This window comes from Xyrauchen texanus, chromosome 14 (genome assembly GCF_025860055.1).
Source record: "Xyrauchen texanus isolate HMW12.3.18 chromosome 14, RBS_HiC_50CHRs, whole genome shotgun sequence".
Classification (NCBI taxonomy): Eukaryota; Metazoa; Chordata; class Actinopteri; order Cypriniformes; family Catostomidae; genus Xyrauchen; species Xyrauchen texanus.
In genome coordinates, this window is record NC_068289.1 from 8,734,006 (window position 1) to 8,752,000 (window position 17,995).

General features: G+C 36.3%; 1 protein-coding gene across 1 annotated transcript; it reads right to left on the reverse strand.

Moving 5' to 3' along the window:
- Positions 1–1,015: 1,015 nt before the first annotated feature.
- On the reverse strand, positions 1,016–14,334 carry LOC127655336 (thrombospondin-type laminin G domain and EAR repeat-containing protein-like). Its single transcript, XM_052143093.1, has 12 exons — positions 14,253–14,334; positions 10,994–11,214; positions 10,662–10,888; positions 10,386–10,476; positions 10,129–10,285; positions 7,719–7,850; positions 7,373–7,605; positions 4,915–5,104; positions 3,491–3,723; positions 2,126–2,304; positions 1,922–2,023; positions 1,016–1,169 (listed from the first exon to the last, which is right to left on the reverse strand). The coding sequence occupies exons 1-12, from the start codon at positions 14,332–14,334 to the stop codon at positions 1,016–1,018; spliced, it is 2,001 nt and encodes a 666-aa protein (XP_051999053.1).
- Between the last annotated feature and the right edge of the window lie 3,661 nt (positions 14,335–17,995).

Consider the following 17,995-nt stretch of genomic DNA (forward strand, 5'->3'; position numbering starts at 1 on the left):
TGAAAGCAATGTGTACTTTTGCTCAATTTACATATGTTTGCAAATCAAACAGTCATTTTGATTTCGATTTTTCTATAATGTTTCTTTTCAGTCTTTGTTTCCAAAGCAAGATGAAAAAAACTTGAAACTCCACATCCCCGAAAGCAAAACAAACTTAATGCACCAATGGAATACAAAAAGATTTTTCTTTTTTTATTTAATGACCTGATAGAACTGGTCAGGAACAGTGGTAAATGACACAATACCAAATATAGGAACTAATATTAGCATATATGACCCAGCTGGTTAAGAGTTAATGTGCATGTGATACAGAGGACCAGAACAAGACAGATAAATACAACCACTCAATTAAGCTCTAAAATAAGTTATAGTTGAAATTTAAAAAGATATAGTCAGTGTATCATTGAAATTCTTATTGTTTATATATTGGAATAATTTCTTTAGTAATTACCTGAACATGTACTTCAGTTTTATTTAATTTATCTAATAAAAAGAAATACATGAAGATGTATTGAACAACATGAACAACAGTAAATCAGTAGCTTACATCCAATACAGTACAGATAAATATAGTATCTTTGCTGGTTTATAAAACTTTTTTTTTTTTTTTCAGTCATTCATAAATAATTGACTAGATAGCTGCCTTCATGTACAGAGTAAAGAAGAATAACCACAGCACATAACAAGTCTTAATCCACAACAAATATTGTTTAACAATGTGTAATCTACTGTTTGATTGTCTTGGTGCTGTTGTCTTTCAAGAGGTCAGTGGACTGTTTGAAAGATTGAATGTAAGTGCCAGGATTTTATTCTTCAGCTATTTTCAAGGCATGTTTTGTAAGTGCACGTTGAAAAATGTTTTAGGTTCTGTACATTTATAAGATAATCAGATTTATGTGTGCAGTTGTTATACAGTTTATTTCAATAATTATGTTTTGTGTTACGGTTTCAGCCATGTACAAGTCTACCACAAGACATGTCCCATGCACAGTCCATATGTGCAGATTGAGTGCCACTAAATGGTCCTTAATTTAAGGACTTTAGAGAGAGCAGCTCTGGCACTAGAGTAGATGAGGTAGGAGCCATCGGTTGTGTTAAAAAATTCCCAGTCTCTACAGCCATTTGTGGTCAGTCTGTGCACAGGCACAAAGCCCTCATAGCCCTGCCACCTGCAAAAACAATCAGAATATCCTTAAAAATGAAATTACAATCACAGCCTAGATTTTCAAACAAGAATTTCAGTGAATAATGACTTTAATTATAATCTGTTCCTCACATAAAGCTATCATATGGCTTCAGAATACTTAGAAAAAAGGCATAGAAGTTGTATAGACTAGTTTTTAGAGCTTTCAAATATTTTTTTCTTAAATCGCAATTAATGCATTTACCATTAATATATAATAAACCAGCATAAACACTGGTTAAAAGAGTGGAAACTTTGTGATGTGTCTGCCTGGAGCCATTACACTGACGAATCACCACAAATACACACAGTAGTGATTCATTGTCAATAAAGTGATGAGGAAAGGAGCTCTTAACACTATTTGTTGTACAAAAGATGCCTAGATAGAACTTGTGACAGAAATCAAGTATGTAGTCAAGTATTAAGTAAGGCAGATTTTAATTAATCAAAATCTGCGTTTAATCGCTATTAAATACGATGATTTATCACTATTACAAATTTTAATTGACTGACAGCACTAGATTTTTTGTTCTTTTTTGTTCCTTTTTGGAGCTTGACAGCTGCTGATCACTGTATGCCTTCATTGTTTGGGAAAGAGCTACATGAACATTCTTTAAAAATTCTCCTTTCGTGTTCCATTTGAAGAAGGTTATACAGGTTTGGAATGGCATAAAGCTAAGAAAATTATGGCAGAAATTTCATTTTTGGCATTTGGTCTTATTTATGTTAGAGCCTTACCTGTATATAACACTATTAAGTGAGTATGATGTTCCATCATAGGAATTGGCCACGACCAAGAACTTGTCATCTCCAACAGTGAAATACTCCCAATCCAGAGCACTAATATAGACCCACACAACAACAGAGAAAATCTCGAAAATAAAACTATGACTACAGAAAAGTAATTGGGATTCCTCTAATGAAAACCTGTTAACAACTCACCTGTTAGTTTCAATATCCTGAAATTTAATAAAGGCCTGGGATGTCATGCTGAGCTCATAGATGGTGGAGTTGATGGAGTACAGAATCTTGCCCTCCTCCGTGAGCATTTGACTGTTCGCCACAGCCAGAAAGATCCTGTTTTCAATCTGGAACATCTCCCAATCTATCGCCCCAAATGTCTGAAAGGTCAATGAGAGACTTAAATACACATATTAAATGGAAAACCACATTATGTTATTTACTGTATCAATCATAGAAACATATCATACTTGTCCCCTTGCCTTGAAGTATTCCTAACAACCAGAAATCCCCTTTAAGACACCCACAAGGCAAACTGGTTGCCAAGCCGACAATAAAAAGAAAATAATTTTTTTCATTTATAATTTTTATCAATAGCAATTATTTTAGGAAGAGTGGATCATGTGTAGTTATCTCATATACTGAAGTATCTTAAAGGAATAGTTCACCCAAAAATGTTCACCCATTATTCACTTACCCTGATGCCATCCAAGATGTGTATGACTGTCTTTCTTCAGCAGAACACAATGAAGATTTTTAGAAGTTAGAGCTCTGTCAGGTCCTTATAATGGAAGTACATGGGTGCCAACACTTTGACAGATCCAAAAGTCACATTTAGGCAGCAAAAAAGTAATCCATGCAACTCCAGTCGATCAATGAATGATTTCTGAAGCAAATCGATACGTTTGTGTAAAAAAGTAAATCTATAATTAAAACGTTACTAACTTAAAAAGCACTTTCTTCCAACAGCTGATGCATTATATAGCTGTCGTGTGATGTAAGCGCGTCGGCGAGTTCACACGAGAATTCGGAAGCAATGCTTTTTTACAACAGAAGAACGAACGTCACTAGAGAGTTGTTCCTGGATGGATGCGCCAATTTAAAGTAAAAAAAACTATTTAATAATCGACTTGTTTCTTAAATTAACCGCTTCAGAACAGAATCTATTTGCTTTTGGACCATCAAAGTGCTGGAACCCATGTACATCCCTTATAAGGACCTAACAGAACTCTAACTTCTTACACATCTGAGATGTAAGTGAATCAGGGTAAGTGAATAATGAAAGAATTTAAATTTTTGGGTGGACTATACCTTTAAGAATGCATGTCTATTACAAACCCAATTCACAAAAACTGATAGACATATCATAGTGTCAATTGACGGGAGAAAATATTGTTATATGAATATTTTGTGCATACACTTCAATACAGTATATATGGACTTTCAGAACAGGGAAATTGTTCCTCAGTGTGTACAGTATATGTGCCATTTTTCTTGACATTTTCATTATTACATTTTATTAAGATAGTCTTGTAAGAATCATCCTTTAAATGATATAAAACTCACTTTAATGGATTGATAAGGCTGAAACATCCCTCCCAGCCAGATATAGATGGTAGAATCGATGACTGTCGACCTTCCATTAAAGGTGTTCGCGACTGCAAGAAAGTAATATGGGCCGATCATGAAGAACTCCCAGTCATAGGCTCCTGATGTTTGGATAGTCTGATTGACCTCAAAAAACTGGGTAACTGTGTTCCACTTGTAGATTACACTATCAATATTATGATTCCTCTCCCCTGTGGAAGAAAAAAAGTTATATGGGACCTTAAGAATACTTAAGAAATGTATTCTTTCTATATCCTAAACAATGCTTCTTAAACAACAGATCATGCAGATATATATTTTAAATAGTCTAAATGTTGATATATATACACACACTGAGCACTTTATTAGGAAGACCTGTGCACCTACTTATTCATGCATCTAATCAGCCAATCATTTGGCAGCAGTGCAATGCATAAAATCATGCAGATACTAGTCAGGACCTTCAGTTAATGTTCACATCAACCATCAGAATGGGAAAAAAAGTATTTTTTGATTTTGACCGTGGCATGTTTGTTGGTGCCAGGTGGGCTGCCTTGAGTATTTCTGTAACTTCTGATCTCCTGGGATTTTCATGCACAACAGTCACTAGAGTTTACTCAGAATGGTGGCAAAAAATAAAAATAAAAAAAATCCAGTGAATGGCAGTTCTGCACCTTGTTGATGAGAAAGGTCAATGGAGAATGGCCAGACTGGTTTGAAATGACAGAAAGGCTACGGTAACTCAGATGACCACTCTGTACAATTGCAGTGAGCAGAATAGCATCTCAGAATGATGGGCTACAACAGCAGAAGACCATGTCTGGCACTTTATTAGGACCATAGTGTTCCTAATTAAGTAATAATTCTCCTTATATATAGACAATTCTTCAGCCACTACCCTAAACTGATCCCTTTCAGCTTAATATATATTTTAAAACTGGATGGACAGACTTTGCTCAGTTTGGATTAGTTCCCACAGGTGCAGGTGTATAGAAGGGGCATGTACGGTTATGAAGTCCTATGAAAAGGTTTTTTATGCTTCCTTTTCTGCTTTGATCAATGCCAGAGGCCCACGTTAGAACTTCATAGAAACGGAGGGGTATAGTATGCTCTTGTAAGAGATGTAAAAAGCCCTGAATTGCAGAATCAAAGTGAACCACAAATAAGTAGACCCCCTTTTCGCCTAAAAAAAAGATGTTCTTGATTGTGTGCCTCAAAGCACTTTGATTTGTATGAAATTCATGTTTAAACTTCTTTTAGAAATCAGATAAAGAAGCTTCCTCCCATTACTGTTCAACAGACAAAACATCTGGAAGTGCACATTGTGAAAAGAGCAATAGCAGTCACTACATGAGATGACATACATTTCTGTGTATTGAGCTTAAAGCTTTTTAAAACATTACCTTGCCTATGATTGGCTACAGCAAGGAAAGCTTCATCTTGAATGTGGAAGGCCTCCCAATCTCGAGCGCTGAATGTGTTTAGAGTTTGATAGCGAATAAACTTGAGCTTCCTTGAACTCCATTTATATATTACAGACTGTTCCTGGTCCCCAATATCCATACCTCTGCAGTTAGCAACAGCAAGGAATTTCTGTTACAGAAAAACGGTTTGAGCAGGTTGTAAGAAATCATGTCAGTAGCTTCACTGAATTAAAGGGGACTGTGAAGAAAAACAGAATTAAATTGTAATGAGTTTTGCAGTTTTTAATTTTAGGTAGGCTACTTTCTGTGTCTTCACAGGCCTTTAATTATCAAAACTGTGCTGATGGGCAACATTTAATGAATTGTCTAGTGTTGCTTACAGCTCATTAATTTATCTTTGAATAACTGGTGACATACATAATTATACATTTTTCCTCTTCTATTTCTGTTTAAATTCAACATGAATTATAATTTTATGTTAGACTTTCAAGAAGAAAAACATACAGATAATTGCTCTGCAGGTATTAACAGAGCACCATATGGCGTTCCAACACTTAACCGTAATTATGTAGTAAGTTACAGTGAAGGGAAGCAGGAGGTGCCTGCTGTCAATTTTGGATACAGCATCAGACAAAATACATTTCTGTTATTGTGCACATGTGATTTACATCATTAAAACTTGAGAGCATGGTCTCCACCACCTCTCCCGCTGGAGAAGCCACATCAAAAATCACTCAAAAAGTACTTAAAAAAAAGTACAGCTGGGGATGAGACCCGCTTAGAGCAAACAGACGTTCTGTACAGCGCAACATCTTCCGACAAGTTTCAAAATGGCCCAGCAGCTGTTTGAGTTGGCAGCTCCATCAATATAACATGATTTCATTTTGATCCTAATCAGCATGCAGGGAGATGAATACCTGTAGATGGCTGGATGGTTCTGCAATTAACCCACATGTCCAGTTTGGGGTCTGAGAGATGTTAATAGCTCAAAAAAATAAATAATTATCAATGAAGAATCTGGTTGATACTTCAATAATTTTTCATATCTTTTAAGAACAGATTGCAAATGAAATTTTGTAATTATAACACTCTTCAAACATCCTCCATGAAAATGTTTCATTACTTACGCATTAACTGATGTTTAATCAACAGGTTTAGACTCTCTGATTGGTATTCTACGGAAGAGGATTAGGGCCAAGCAATAATAAAAAAATAAAACCATCTCGAGAATAAAGTCATTATAATGCGAGATTAAACTCGTTAAATTTCGAGAAAAAAGTCGAAATACAATCTTGAGAATAAACTCATTAAATATCGAGATTAAAGTCATTATAATGCGAGATTAAACTCGTTAAATTTCGAGAAAAAAGTCGAAATACAATCTTGAGAATAAACTCAATAAATATCGAGATTAAACTCGTTAAATTTCGAGAAAAAAGTTGAAATACAATCTTGAGAATAAACTCATTAAATATCGAGATTAAAGTCATTATAATGCGAGATTAAACTCGTTAAATTTCGAGAAAAAAGTCGAAATACAATAGTAGAATAAACTCATTAAATATCGAGAATAAAGTCATTATAATGCGAGATTAAACTTAACGAGTTTTTTCTCGAAACACAACGACTTTATTCTCGATATTTAATGAGTTTAATCTCAAGATTGTATTTAGACTTTTTTCTCGAAATTTAACGAGTTTAATCTCGCATTATAATTACTTTATTCTCGGTATTTAATGAGTTTATTCTCAAGATTGTATTTCGACTTTTTTCTCGAAATTTAACGAGTTTAATCTCGCATTATAATGACTTTATTCTCGATATTTAATGAGTTTATTCTCAAGATTGTATTTCGACTTTTTTCTCGAAATTTAACGAGTTTAATCTCGCATTATAATGACTTTAATTTCGATATTTAATGAGTTTATTCTCAAGATTGTATTTCGACTTTTTTCTCGAAATTTAACGAGTTTAATCTCGCATTTTAATGACTTTAATCTCGAGATGGCTTTATTTTTTATTATTATTGCTTGGCCCTAGTCCTCTTCCGTAGTATTCACACTGTCGCAACAGTTGCTTTTTTAGATTTGATTTATTGTATATTTTTACAATGTGATTTTGCTGTGATCAAATTAACTTCAAACAGAAAAAAGGCTGTTATATTGAATGTGTTCACATTTCTGAAAAATTCATAACTTTGTAATACAGCAGATAGGTTAGACATTCAACAGTGTGTGCCTACTGAGTCAAAGGAACATTTTAAAATAATATAAAGGTAAAAAAATAAGGTTAATTTCAAAATGACTGCTATTGTTTCACACAGGTTCTTTCACATGGGGTCTCTGGGACTCCAAACATAAAGAAATTACAGTCATTCTCAACAGAACATGAGGTTTAAGATGACCGTAACAGAGGACAGAAGCGCGCAGACACTAACCTTTTTGCCCACCGTGAAGTATTGCCATGCCTGTGCATCATAGGTGCTGATATTCTGATATCGCTCAAACTTCCCATCTGTCCATTTGTATATTCCCGAACCAAGGTCGGAATCACGGTTGGCGGTCGCAATGAAAAGCCCTACAGAAGGGATCTGAAAAACCTCAATGTCAAATGTCTCAGAATTGGTGAATAATTCTTGGTGATCCTCCACATAGTCCAGCCTCTCTTTTACTGTAAAGATGCAATGGTGATTGTCAGATACTTCAAACTACAAATTGCAGATGTGCCATTAGCTTTGCTTTTACTGTTACAGATTGTAGTGTGTAGCTCACATCACTCATCACCTTGCAGCAAAGTGAGCCACCTGATGCCATCACAGAGAAACAGTCCCCTTTGCAGGGTGTTGAACCACAGCTGGCCTTCCTCAGAGTGTCCACAAGAAGGACTCACACCTGCAGTCACCCGAACCTCTGCCTCTGTACAAAATAAACAGCCATTTTCAATGAAAGATATCATGTTAACTGGATGAATAGTATGTTAATAAACAATCTATTAACAGGATGGTAGGGTGCTTATTTTTAAGGTTTGGAGTATGCCAGTTGGAACTTCAGTTATGAGATGCTGAAAAAGAACAGGACAATTACTGGGACCATAATCCTACGTTATCACCATTTCACCTTTAAATAATCCCTAAGACTCCAGTGGTAAAATCCAAATCTTCATTATGTGTGTGTGTGAAACAGATCAACATCTATAGATAAGTCCTTTTTTACAAACAATCTCACATTCATCTTTTTTTTGTTGTTGTTGATTCACATTCTTCATGCATATCGCCATCTACTGGGCAGGGAGGAGAATTTGTAGTAAAAAATGACTTAAATATTGATCGATTTCTCACCCACTCCTATCGTATAGTTTCTGAAGATATAGAATTAACCACTGGAGTCTTATGAATTACTTTTACACTGCCTTCATATGCTTTTTGGGCAAAAAGTTGTACGCATCTGGGATTTTTATACTTGCAAATATAGGGGTAAGGGGAATGATAAACCAAGAAGAACTGCATATTTATTTTTAATTTTAATTAGTTCAATTTATTTTTCCAGTACTTTAAAATCTGCAATTGTATAGTGGGAGTCAATCAGTCGCCTATTCAAAAATGAGGTTCTGTGTTTTCGCTCTGGTCACAATAGTGACCGATCACATGTGCACTTGTCCTGTGAGCATGATTTACATGAGCCAGAGTAATATTTATTATTAAATCAATAATAGACCCTTTAACGTTATATGTAGCAAATATGTTAGTTATACGTATGTGTATAATGACAGGTTGAACTCGCTTCCTTTTATGGAGTTTTGATACAGACGTCATCTGTCAGAGGAGCGCATTGGAATTAAATGTCTGTGGTCACGTGACTATTTGTACAACCCATGTAAAAATGTTCCTATTAAATCAAGACAGTGTGCACTGTTATTTAGAATTGACAACTCTGTGTAAAATACATCAACAACTCTTTGTAGACCCGTAAATTACGAACTATGTTTCGGTCACAAATGTATCTGGTGGGACTAAATGGGTTAACCACAAATTCACTCACATCCAACCTGTATCCACTGCTTACTGGATTTGTGAGAATGTCTGAATGAAATATTAAATTAGCCACAAATTGCATGTTTAAAGCAGGTAACATTTTACAGACCAACACCACAAACAGTGAGAGAATAATTTTTACACTGCCTAACAGTATGAAATCTACCTTGAAACTACATTATATAAAGGAAAAATAAACCAAATGGCCTCTGACTGCCCTGTGTCATGTCTGTCAACAGACACAGAGTATATGAAATAACAGTGAGCCCCGCACCCTGTTTTCAAACACCAGCAATTCTTCTGAGCCAGACAGAAACTCAAAGCACAAGGCTGTCAGTCAATGTCAATGGATCAGTAACAGACCTGTGAGATAGAGTTACTCACATCCCCATACAATCATAGACCTGTGTTTACAGCTAAAACACACAACATTCCTATTGGACAGTCTCCTACAGACTTCAAGCTATAATTAGTGTACATTAGTAACACATAAACCAATCTGTAACACCTGCACCTTTTCAAGATTACTTCTACCCTCTAACTTTTTACAGGTTAAGAGACTGACCACCGGAATAAAGAATCTTAAAGGAGCATCTAAAAGATGATTCCAAACATCAAGCTACAGAATGAAGACTCAGATAATGGACCTTATTCAGAATAGTGCCATATTTAATTGAAATGAAGAAATGAAGACGAGGCTGTGAAGGACACTCTGTGCAATGGACTGTACTTTTGTTTAAATTGTTGTCGATCGTTCAGCTGAAGAAATGAAAATGACATCTTTTCATAAAAGAAAAAAGATAAAATGCCATTGAAAAGACTGTAAATCTATCCCTCACAGCCTCGTTTTATCCACATACAATGAAATATGGTGTCTTCCCAGACTAAGGTCTAGACTGATGGAACAAGGCTTCCAGGCATCTTATAATGTTCTTAAAAGTGATTCAATTAATTGAAAGTCAGTAACTGTAATCTTACAAGAATTTAAAATGTTATGATTACACTACTTTTTTACAAAAAAAAAAAAAACAATTAGATTACAGTAGCTAATTACTGTGTAATTGGATTACAACCAACACTACCAGTGACGTATAGGACAATACTTTTAGAATTGGGATGCAGTTCATGGTTTTTGTGTTGATATCTTTGTGTTTTTTTCTTACCATAGGAATAAAAGGGAAGGTCAGTGGAAAATGGTTTGATTGGCAGGTGTAAGAGGGCCTGGGGAACTGAGAGTGCAGACAGATGGGGCTCAGATGAGGGACATATTTTTGAGGTAGCATCTGAACCAGGTAACAGAACCAGCTGCCGCATCATCCCCTGAAAATAATAAAGTGAGTAGAAATACCTGTTAGTCTTATATTTCTAACATCCAGCTATTTACAAGTACATTGTAAATGTTAACTTAAAAATTTTATACAGAAAACAAGCCATTCCATCTCCTTCTACTAGCAATGAAGAATGTTGAGCCGGCTGTATCAAGATCATCGGGGAAGGGACTATCAAGCACTCTGTGATTGAGACAAGGGGAAAAAAGTTAAATTTCATGTTTATGCAACACAAGGACAACTGAGGTTCTTATTATACTGTATATTTCAACACATAACCCCTAAAGAACAAAGAGAGGACATTTGGATCATATATCATTTTGAAGAATACAACCACATTTACAGTTTATTCCCAAAAAGAGTCTTACAGCTCAAGGGGTATGCCGCAGTCTACTGTGAGAATTGTGTACTGCCCAGTCACTGCCAAGACCAAAGTGTGCCAATGGTTGTCAGCCAGCCTGACTGCCTTAAAAGTGATGGGTTTCCTGCTACCCTGGCCCTTCTGCAGGAAGTGGAGCTTGTTTTGGGACAACCGCAGGCCAAGGAGCAGTTCATCTGAATCTCCGTCCAACAGTGAAAAGATGTATTCATTCTTCTACAGATCGAAGAAAAAAGACTGATTGCTATGAGGGACATTTTAAGGAAGAGTGCTCATAGTAATCTTTGATGTTCAAAGACTAAATTTCAACTAGTCTCTCACCTCAGGAGCCATTTGAGGGATTTTCAGTGTGACAATGATGGAGAATTCAGCAGGAAAGAAGTTACAATTAATAAAGAGCTGAGATGCAGGGAAGCTGTAAAGCTGTGGAGAGCCAGAAAACTGGAATCCACGAGCACCCCTGGATTGGACCATACGTATTCCATCCTGGGCCTTCCCAGCCGCAGGAAGCCCCCGAGACAGAATGTCCAATGGTAACAGATCTGTGAAAGAAATGCATCACTTAAAGGGACAGTTCACCCAAAAATGTTAATTCTTTCATCATTTACCCACCCTCATGCCATCCCAGATGTGTATGACTTTATTTCTTCTGCAGAACCCAAATTAAGATTTTTAGAAGAATATTTCAGCTGTGTTGGCCCTCACAAACCAAGTGAATGGTGTCCAGAACTTTGAAGCTCCACAGTTCACATAAACGTCACATTTAAGTTGTACATTTTTTTTTTGTTTGTTTTTTATCATAAATCTCCACTTTCACTTTAAAAATGTAAAGGAATGTGAAAGTTAAAGTGAAGATTTGTAGTAAAAAGGACTTAAATATTTATCTTTTTCTCACCCACACATACTGTATCATATCACTTCTGAAGACATGAATTTAACCACTGCAGTCTTATGGATTACATTTATACTGCCTTAATGGGATTTTTGGAGCTTCAAAGGTCTGGTCACCATTCACTTCCTACAGAGTTGAGATATTCTTATAAAAATCTTTGTTTGTGTTCAGCAGAAGACAGAATGTCATACACATCTGCGATGGCATGGGGTTGAGTAAATGATGAAATTTACATTTTTGGTTAACTATCCCTTTAAGCAAAGAAGGCATAAAAGCTAAACTACATTATGATTTCAAATAAAACATCTTTCAGCAAGCGGACCCATATTGGATAGAGATAACCTTTGTAGTTCACTTGTTCTGTACAGGTAATCTACAAATTCATTTAAGACAGAAATTTAAGCACCTATCTTTAGGTATCAAGGAATGATTCAAGTTCAAAGAGCAAGTGCTCATATTTCAAAGACTTCAGCAAAGTAAAGGGCACATTTTGGAAAGCAAACAGTCCTTTTCAAAATATCTCACATTCACGTATCCAACTCAGTGTTTTTAGTGTGCTGGTACAGACACTTAGATGTATGCTTGTGAGACATCTTTATTCAGTAAATCTGCCGTCACATAAGAAAACATGAGATGATTTATGGCTCTCATAACTTATATTTCTAGAATGTCAATTAAAACTCAAAAAGATATTCTGCTTGAAGGAATTCCTTAATATTTTAAATGTAAAAGAGACACATTTTTAGACCAAAATCTCAATGCTGGTTTGAAAAGCTGCCAAAGACCTTGTCGTTTTATTGTCGAAGGGATAGAATATTAATAAAATGTGTTCTATACAAGTTCTACATAAAGATTGCTTAAACAGCAAAAACCAAGTGCCTAAATAGGTTTGTGCATGAATTTTTTATTCTGCAAATCTTGTTAGTGGCTAGACCAATATTCATATTAATATTAAACATTGAATATTTTCCACAATTTCGAGCACCTGCATGTCAGAATGAGCATTAAAATATTGGCTAATATGAAATGCATAGTTCGGAAATGGCCATTTGTGTTGGTAACTGAGTTTATCTCTTTATCTGGGAATGTTACTAGTTATTAACAGCAACTTCTTTTCCTGTTCCATATTATTTTAAATCTTGTGATAGCTTGTAAATGGGTGAAAGAAGTGCAATAAACTTATGGTTTGATGTTCTTTGATATCAGTTTGATTCTGTTAAACACTGTATATTATGTATCAGGTGCTTTGTTCAAGTGTTTTCAAAAGGTTTATATATAGATGCAATGACATAGTGATGAATGGTAAAAATGTCCAGTTTCAGCTGTTTATCCTGAGGAAATGTGATGATCCAAGCGGCTACATCAATGTCATCCCATACTAGTTTAGAATGCAGTTAATGCTGATATTTATTTATGGAAGAATATACATATACAATATGACATTTGATTAAGCTTTACCAGTTGTCCCACTTTACCTGTATTGTTGTTATTGTTCTAGTGGCTGATTTGAAGACGAGAGTATCTACACAGCACAGGGCTATGACAATTTGAAAGGTGTCAGTTTGCTGTAGCTGTGGGCCATGACCACAGCAATTTTCTCTACATTCAGTATGTGGTGAGAGTCGCTGGGCTTCAGCGTAATAAATGTAAAAGTTATTGCATTTAATGCAATGCATTAAAGTCAACAGTTGCTACAAACTGTGTACAGTTAAACATAGTTCAGAAATTGTCCATAATTGACATTCTATTGTGCATGACTGCTTTCAGAGGAAACCACTGTGCAACACCAGTGTTTTTTACAAGGGTTATACATCAGCACCTGCCAACAACATCTAACCTGTACACAATCAAACTTTAGACACACCTATTCATGCATCATTATTACGGTTTACCATATTTTATAACAATAGTGAAATCATCAAAACTATGAAATAACACAAAGTGGGAAAGGTATCATGGCCAAAAGTGCTAAATAAACCAAAACTACACTTTATTTTTGCTTCTTCAAAACGACCACCCTTTTCCTAGATTACAGATCTGAAAACTTCTCTCAGCAAACTTTCCATCTGAGATGCTTTTTACACTTGCTAGTTGCTTTCCTTCACTGTTCAGTCCAACTTATACATTTGAAAAGATCTTCACCTTCTGTTCATCAGTATTGACAGATGAACTGATAAGTGTTTGTGTTTGAATTGAAGGAGCTTTCTTGTTACCCCTCCCCCATCATTTCATTCTTCTGAATGATATAACATCTGCCTGTAATTAGTTTGCTTTAATGGTTTACTGAACTTAAAGCCCATAATCCTATGGCAATTTGGTAGAAAATCGGCAATGATTACAAAGCATGACATGACTCAAGTAGTGTCTTTAACAACTGACATAAGAGGGACAAGTTGTGAATAGGACAAGACTAAACAATACTGCCCTGCTATGACAAAACGCATTAACTACACAATTTATCAAAATTGAGTTATGTCCGATATTTGGTCTCTTAGACTTTGATCTGTCCTGTAACAGATGGGTACGACTCATCTGTGCTCAGATTCCTTGTAGGGCATTATATTTACTGTTGTTAAAAAATAAATAAAAAAACAGATAAAGATTATCTAAAGTTAATGCCATTTTTGTCTATTTACTCTCCTTTAAAAAACGAATTGATCCTGCATATAGGCATGTGTTTTCACGCACCTGTACAAGGTCTCCATGGTCCAGATTGGCAGGTGATGATCCAGGAGAGGAGCACACAGGCCAGCAGCGGCAGCTCCGACATCAGGGTCTCCACACTCTCAGCTCCATTCACACACACTGATTCTCAAATCCCAGTGACCATCCTTTCGTTCAGACACCTCACACTGCTTAAAATACAACAACCTCAGTAGTGAGAATCCAAAAACACTCTGAGATGATGTGAAGACATCCGGAAAAGAGTTGAGGTGTCACTTGAAATTAAAAGTCCTAAATAAACTTCAACAAAGGCATCTGGATAAAATTTGATGTTTTCATCCTATAGTCTGTCCCTTTTTTAATGGCCATTTGAATTTGTATACAATCACTGGTCATTTAACTAATGTTATTACAAAATGCATAATTAAATTCCCAACTCTAGATCAAAAGAGTCTAGGATAACTCTCATCTAGCTATAAACTTCCTTCTTGAACAGTGTCCTGGCTGAGGTCTCTTTGCTTTGCTGTGCATGTCGGTGTGTTTAAAAGGGGAGTGTTAACTTAACCTGTTAGTTATAAGCAGGAGAGGTGTATTACCCCTGCAGACATTTAAATGAGAATAAGTCAGCTGTAGAAAGGAGGGGTTGATGCTAAAGAGAGAGAAAGGTGGGGCAATTGAAGTACACATGAGACAGAAAAAGAGAGAGAGAGAGAGAGAGCTTTTTCCAACTTTCCCCACTGCTCATCTCATGTTTTAAAGTTGTAAAGTCGTGAGGAATTCCCCAGTGTTGTATGTGTGTGTTAGGTTGCCCTTGCTCTGAACTGCACTGCTCTGTCAATGTGTACGATGAGCGCACTACCCTGGGGACTCCTTGTCAAGGAAAACTCCCTTCAGTCAATTGTTTCCTCACCTACATGTCAGCCCATCTCTTCACCAACACCCCATGTGGCTGGCGGGGGAAAAAGGATGGATGTACATTTTTTTTTACAAGGAAATACCACTAAAGTGGAGTAAATAAAAAGTGGAGTTTTGTGGCTTTTTGTTTCATGTCTATTAGGTTTGAAGCCACCTATATGCTAGTGTACTCCTAAAAGTTACTAGTTGGTTAAAAATTAGCAATACTGGGTTGTTTGGGAACCCAGTGCTTGGTAAAAATTGGATAGAACACATGTTGGGTTATATACATTTAATAGTTTGACGTTTTTTTTATACAATGCTCATATTGAAGGTTCATATTTTAGATGACAGCAACAGTAATAATAATAATAATAATAATGTGTTTGTGAAAGAATTGTGGATATACTGTATATTAGTACTTATTATGCAATCTTGCATTAATTATTGCTTAGTCTTATGAATATAATACTCATGAATTTTTGCGCTGCCGCATGCAATTTTTCACACTCAAATTTAAAAGCTCACCAAAAATGTCATTTTATTCCACAAGATGGCAGCAAACACTAGAAAAAGATTTATTTTCTCTATCACATTCCATCAAAGTATACAGATCTGAAATGTAGGTGGCGCTCTAACACATTTTAGCCTTCAAAGTTATGTTCGTCCATAGACATTCAGTCTAATTTTCAGTTCAAGCACTACCCTCATTGTTTAATTTAATATCTAAGCCTCTGAGTTGACTAGAAGCTCAATTTAGTTGTCATTAGAAAGCTGAGATCCTCCCTTTGTGATGATATATATCACTTTATTTAATTTATTATCATCGATAGTCGGAAACATATTTTTCTTTTGTTTTTCAGCAAGCTCACAGACAAGTAAAAAATGGCTCATTGAGTTTTTGGTTAATTGGGTTTACTGCAGCAGTTATCGGCAAATAAAAGAGACTTTGTATTTGATGACTTACAGAAATAATATTTAACTTTGTGATTCTTTTGAAAATTCTTCAAACTGTGGTATTATGGCAACACAATTTTCTATACAGTCACATTCCCATTAACTCCAGGGGGTGCAAATTTTCAACTTGAATGTTTTAAGGCCTTATTTTGTTTTTTAATTTACATAAATGCAGAAGAGATTGTTATCTCTGAAAAGATCAGATTCTAAGCTTTCAAATGATAACTCCCATGCCTGACTTGTATATATGGAGTCAGTATATAAAAGATATGAGAAATGAAACCCCATAAAGTATTAATTGATAAAACATTTAAGGGAAAAACAGTTACCCTTCAGTTGGTTCATTCGGTACAACACATTGACTTTGGGATATTGTGCTCTCGTGTAAACACCTCACGCTCATAGTGGTTGGCATAGAGGTGAAGCCCAGCACGTGAATACCAGGAACTCACCAACCAACTTTTGCTTTATGTAATATGCAAAGCTTGCCCTAGGTTTATTTGTCCTAGGCCCCTGTTCAATGGCATGTGGGTTTGTAATCTCGAAAAGGATACTCACGAGGCTTGCCCAGTGCCTCTCGGCATAGTCCATGCCAGATCGGCACTGACACAGCCCGATGCGATGTGGTAATTGTCACCTGCTTTGTCACTCCACTCAAGAACGGCATGTGATTTTTGTTGAGATAACACTCGATAAGGTCATAAATAGGCATCACCCCCTCCTTTCGGCTAGTGGGGACCTCACTTTGTCTGAAATGGAGGCACCGGATCCCATGACTAGCTGGGCTGACAGGGCAGGCACCAAAAATAAGTTTGAGCAACCGGACCACATTCCAGTGCCAGTTCTCAACACTGTTATGTACGTCATTCTTGGACTCGGTCTGGAGACCATATTTTTATGGTCTTGGTCTTGTCATGGACTCTGAATCTTTTGGACTCTGTTTTGACTTGGACTTGAACAAGTGTGTACTCTGACTTTACTCCAAGACCAGTCAAGTCCCTTCAAAAGATATACCATGAGCACTTTGTGTCAATTGAATCATTTGCATTGGTTTCTCACTCAGTAAACAGTATTGGGATATTTAGGAACACAGGAAATATAGGGGTATTTTAAACAACAAAAAAATTATAATGTGAGACTACAGAAGTTGTTCCTTTCTTTATAGTTATGACTCATAGGAATACAAGTGAATAAAACCTTAATTTCGTTCAGGAAGATTCCCCTCATGAAATTTGATAAACTGATTTTAATAATTACAATTTGTTACATTTATATAGCGCTTTTCTAGACACTCAAAGTGCTTTATATAGTATGGGGGGAACTCCTCAACTACCACCAGTGTGCAGCATCAACTTGGATGATGCAACAGCAGCCATAGTGCACTAGAATTCTCAACACACACCCAACTGGTTTGGCACAGATAAACCAGCAGTGTGCTATTTTGGCCCAGCAGCTTGTGTTGGTTATAATGAAATTATTATTTATTTATTTTTTCTTCCCGATTTGGAATGCCCAATTGCCAATGCGCTCTATGTCCTCATGGTGGTGTAGTGACTTGCCTCAATCCGGGTGGTGGAGGAAGATTCTCAGTTGCCTCCGCATCTCAGACCGTCAGTCCACGCATTTTATGTCATGGCTTGTTGAGCGCGTTACTGCAGAGACCTAGCGCGTGTGGAGGTTCATGCTATTCTCAGCGGCATCCACTCACAACTCACCACGTGCCCCACCGAGAGCGAGAACCACATTATAGCGATCACGAGGAGGTCAACTCAACGTGGGCCAAATGGTTGCTTAGGAAGCCTGACTGGAGTCACTCAGCACGCCCTGGATTCGAACTTGCGACTCCAGGTGTGGTAGTCAGCGTCTTTACTTGCTGAGCAACTCAGGCCCTATAATTAATTTCTACTGTCAGTGAC

Coding starts and splice junctions, on each gene's coding strand:
- LOC127655336 (XM_052143093.1), bottom strand. CDS start 14,334: ATGTCGGAGCTGCCGCTGCTGGCCTGTGTGCTCCTCTCCTGGATCATC. Junction 7,606..7,718: donor GTGGCTCACTTTGCTGCAAG/GTGATGAGTGAT, acceptor GCATCTTTACAG/TAAAAGAGAGGCTGGACTAT. Junction 5,105..7,372: donor ACTTCACGGTGGGCAAAAAG/GTTAGTGTCTGC, acceptor TTTCTGTAACAG/AAATTCCTTGCTGTTGCTAA.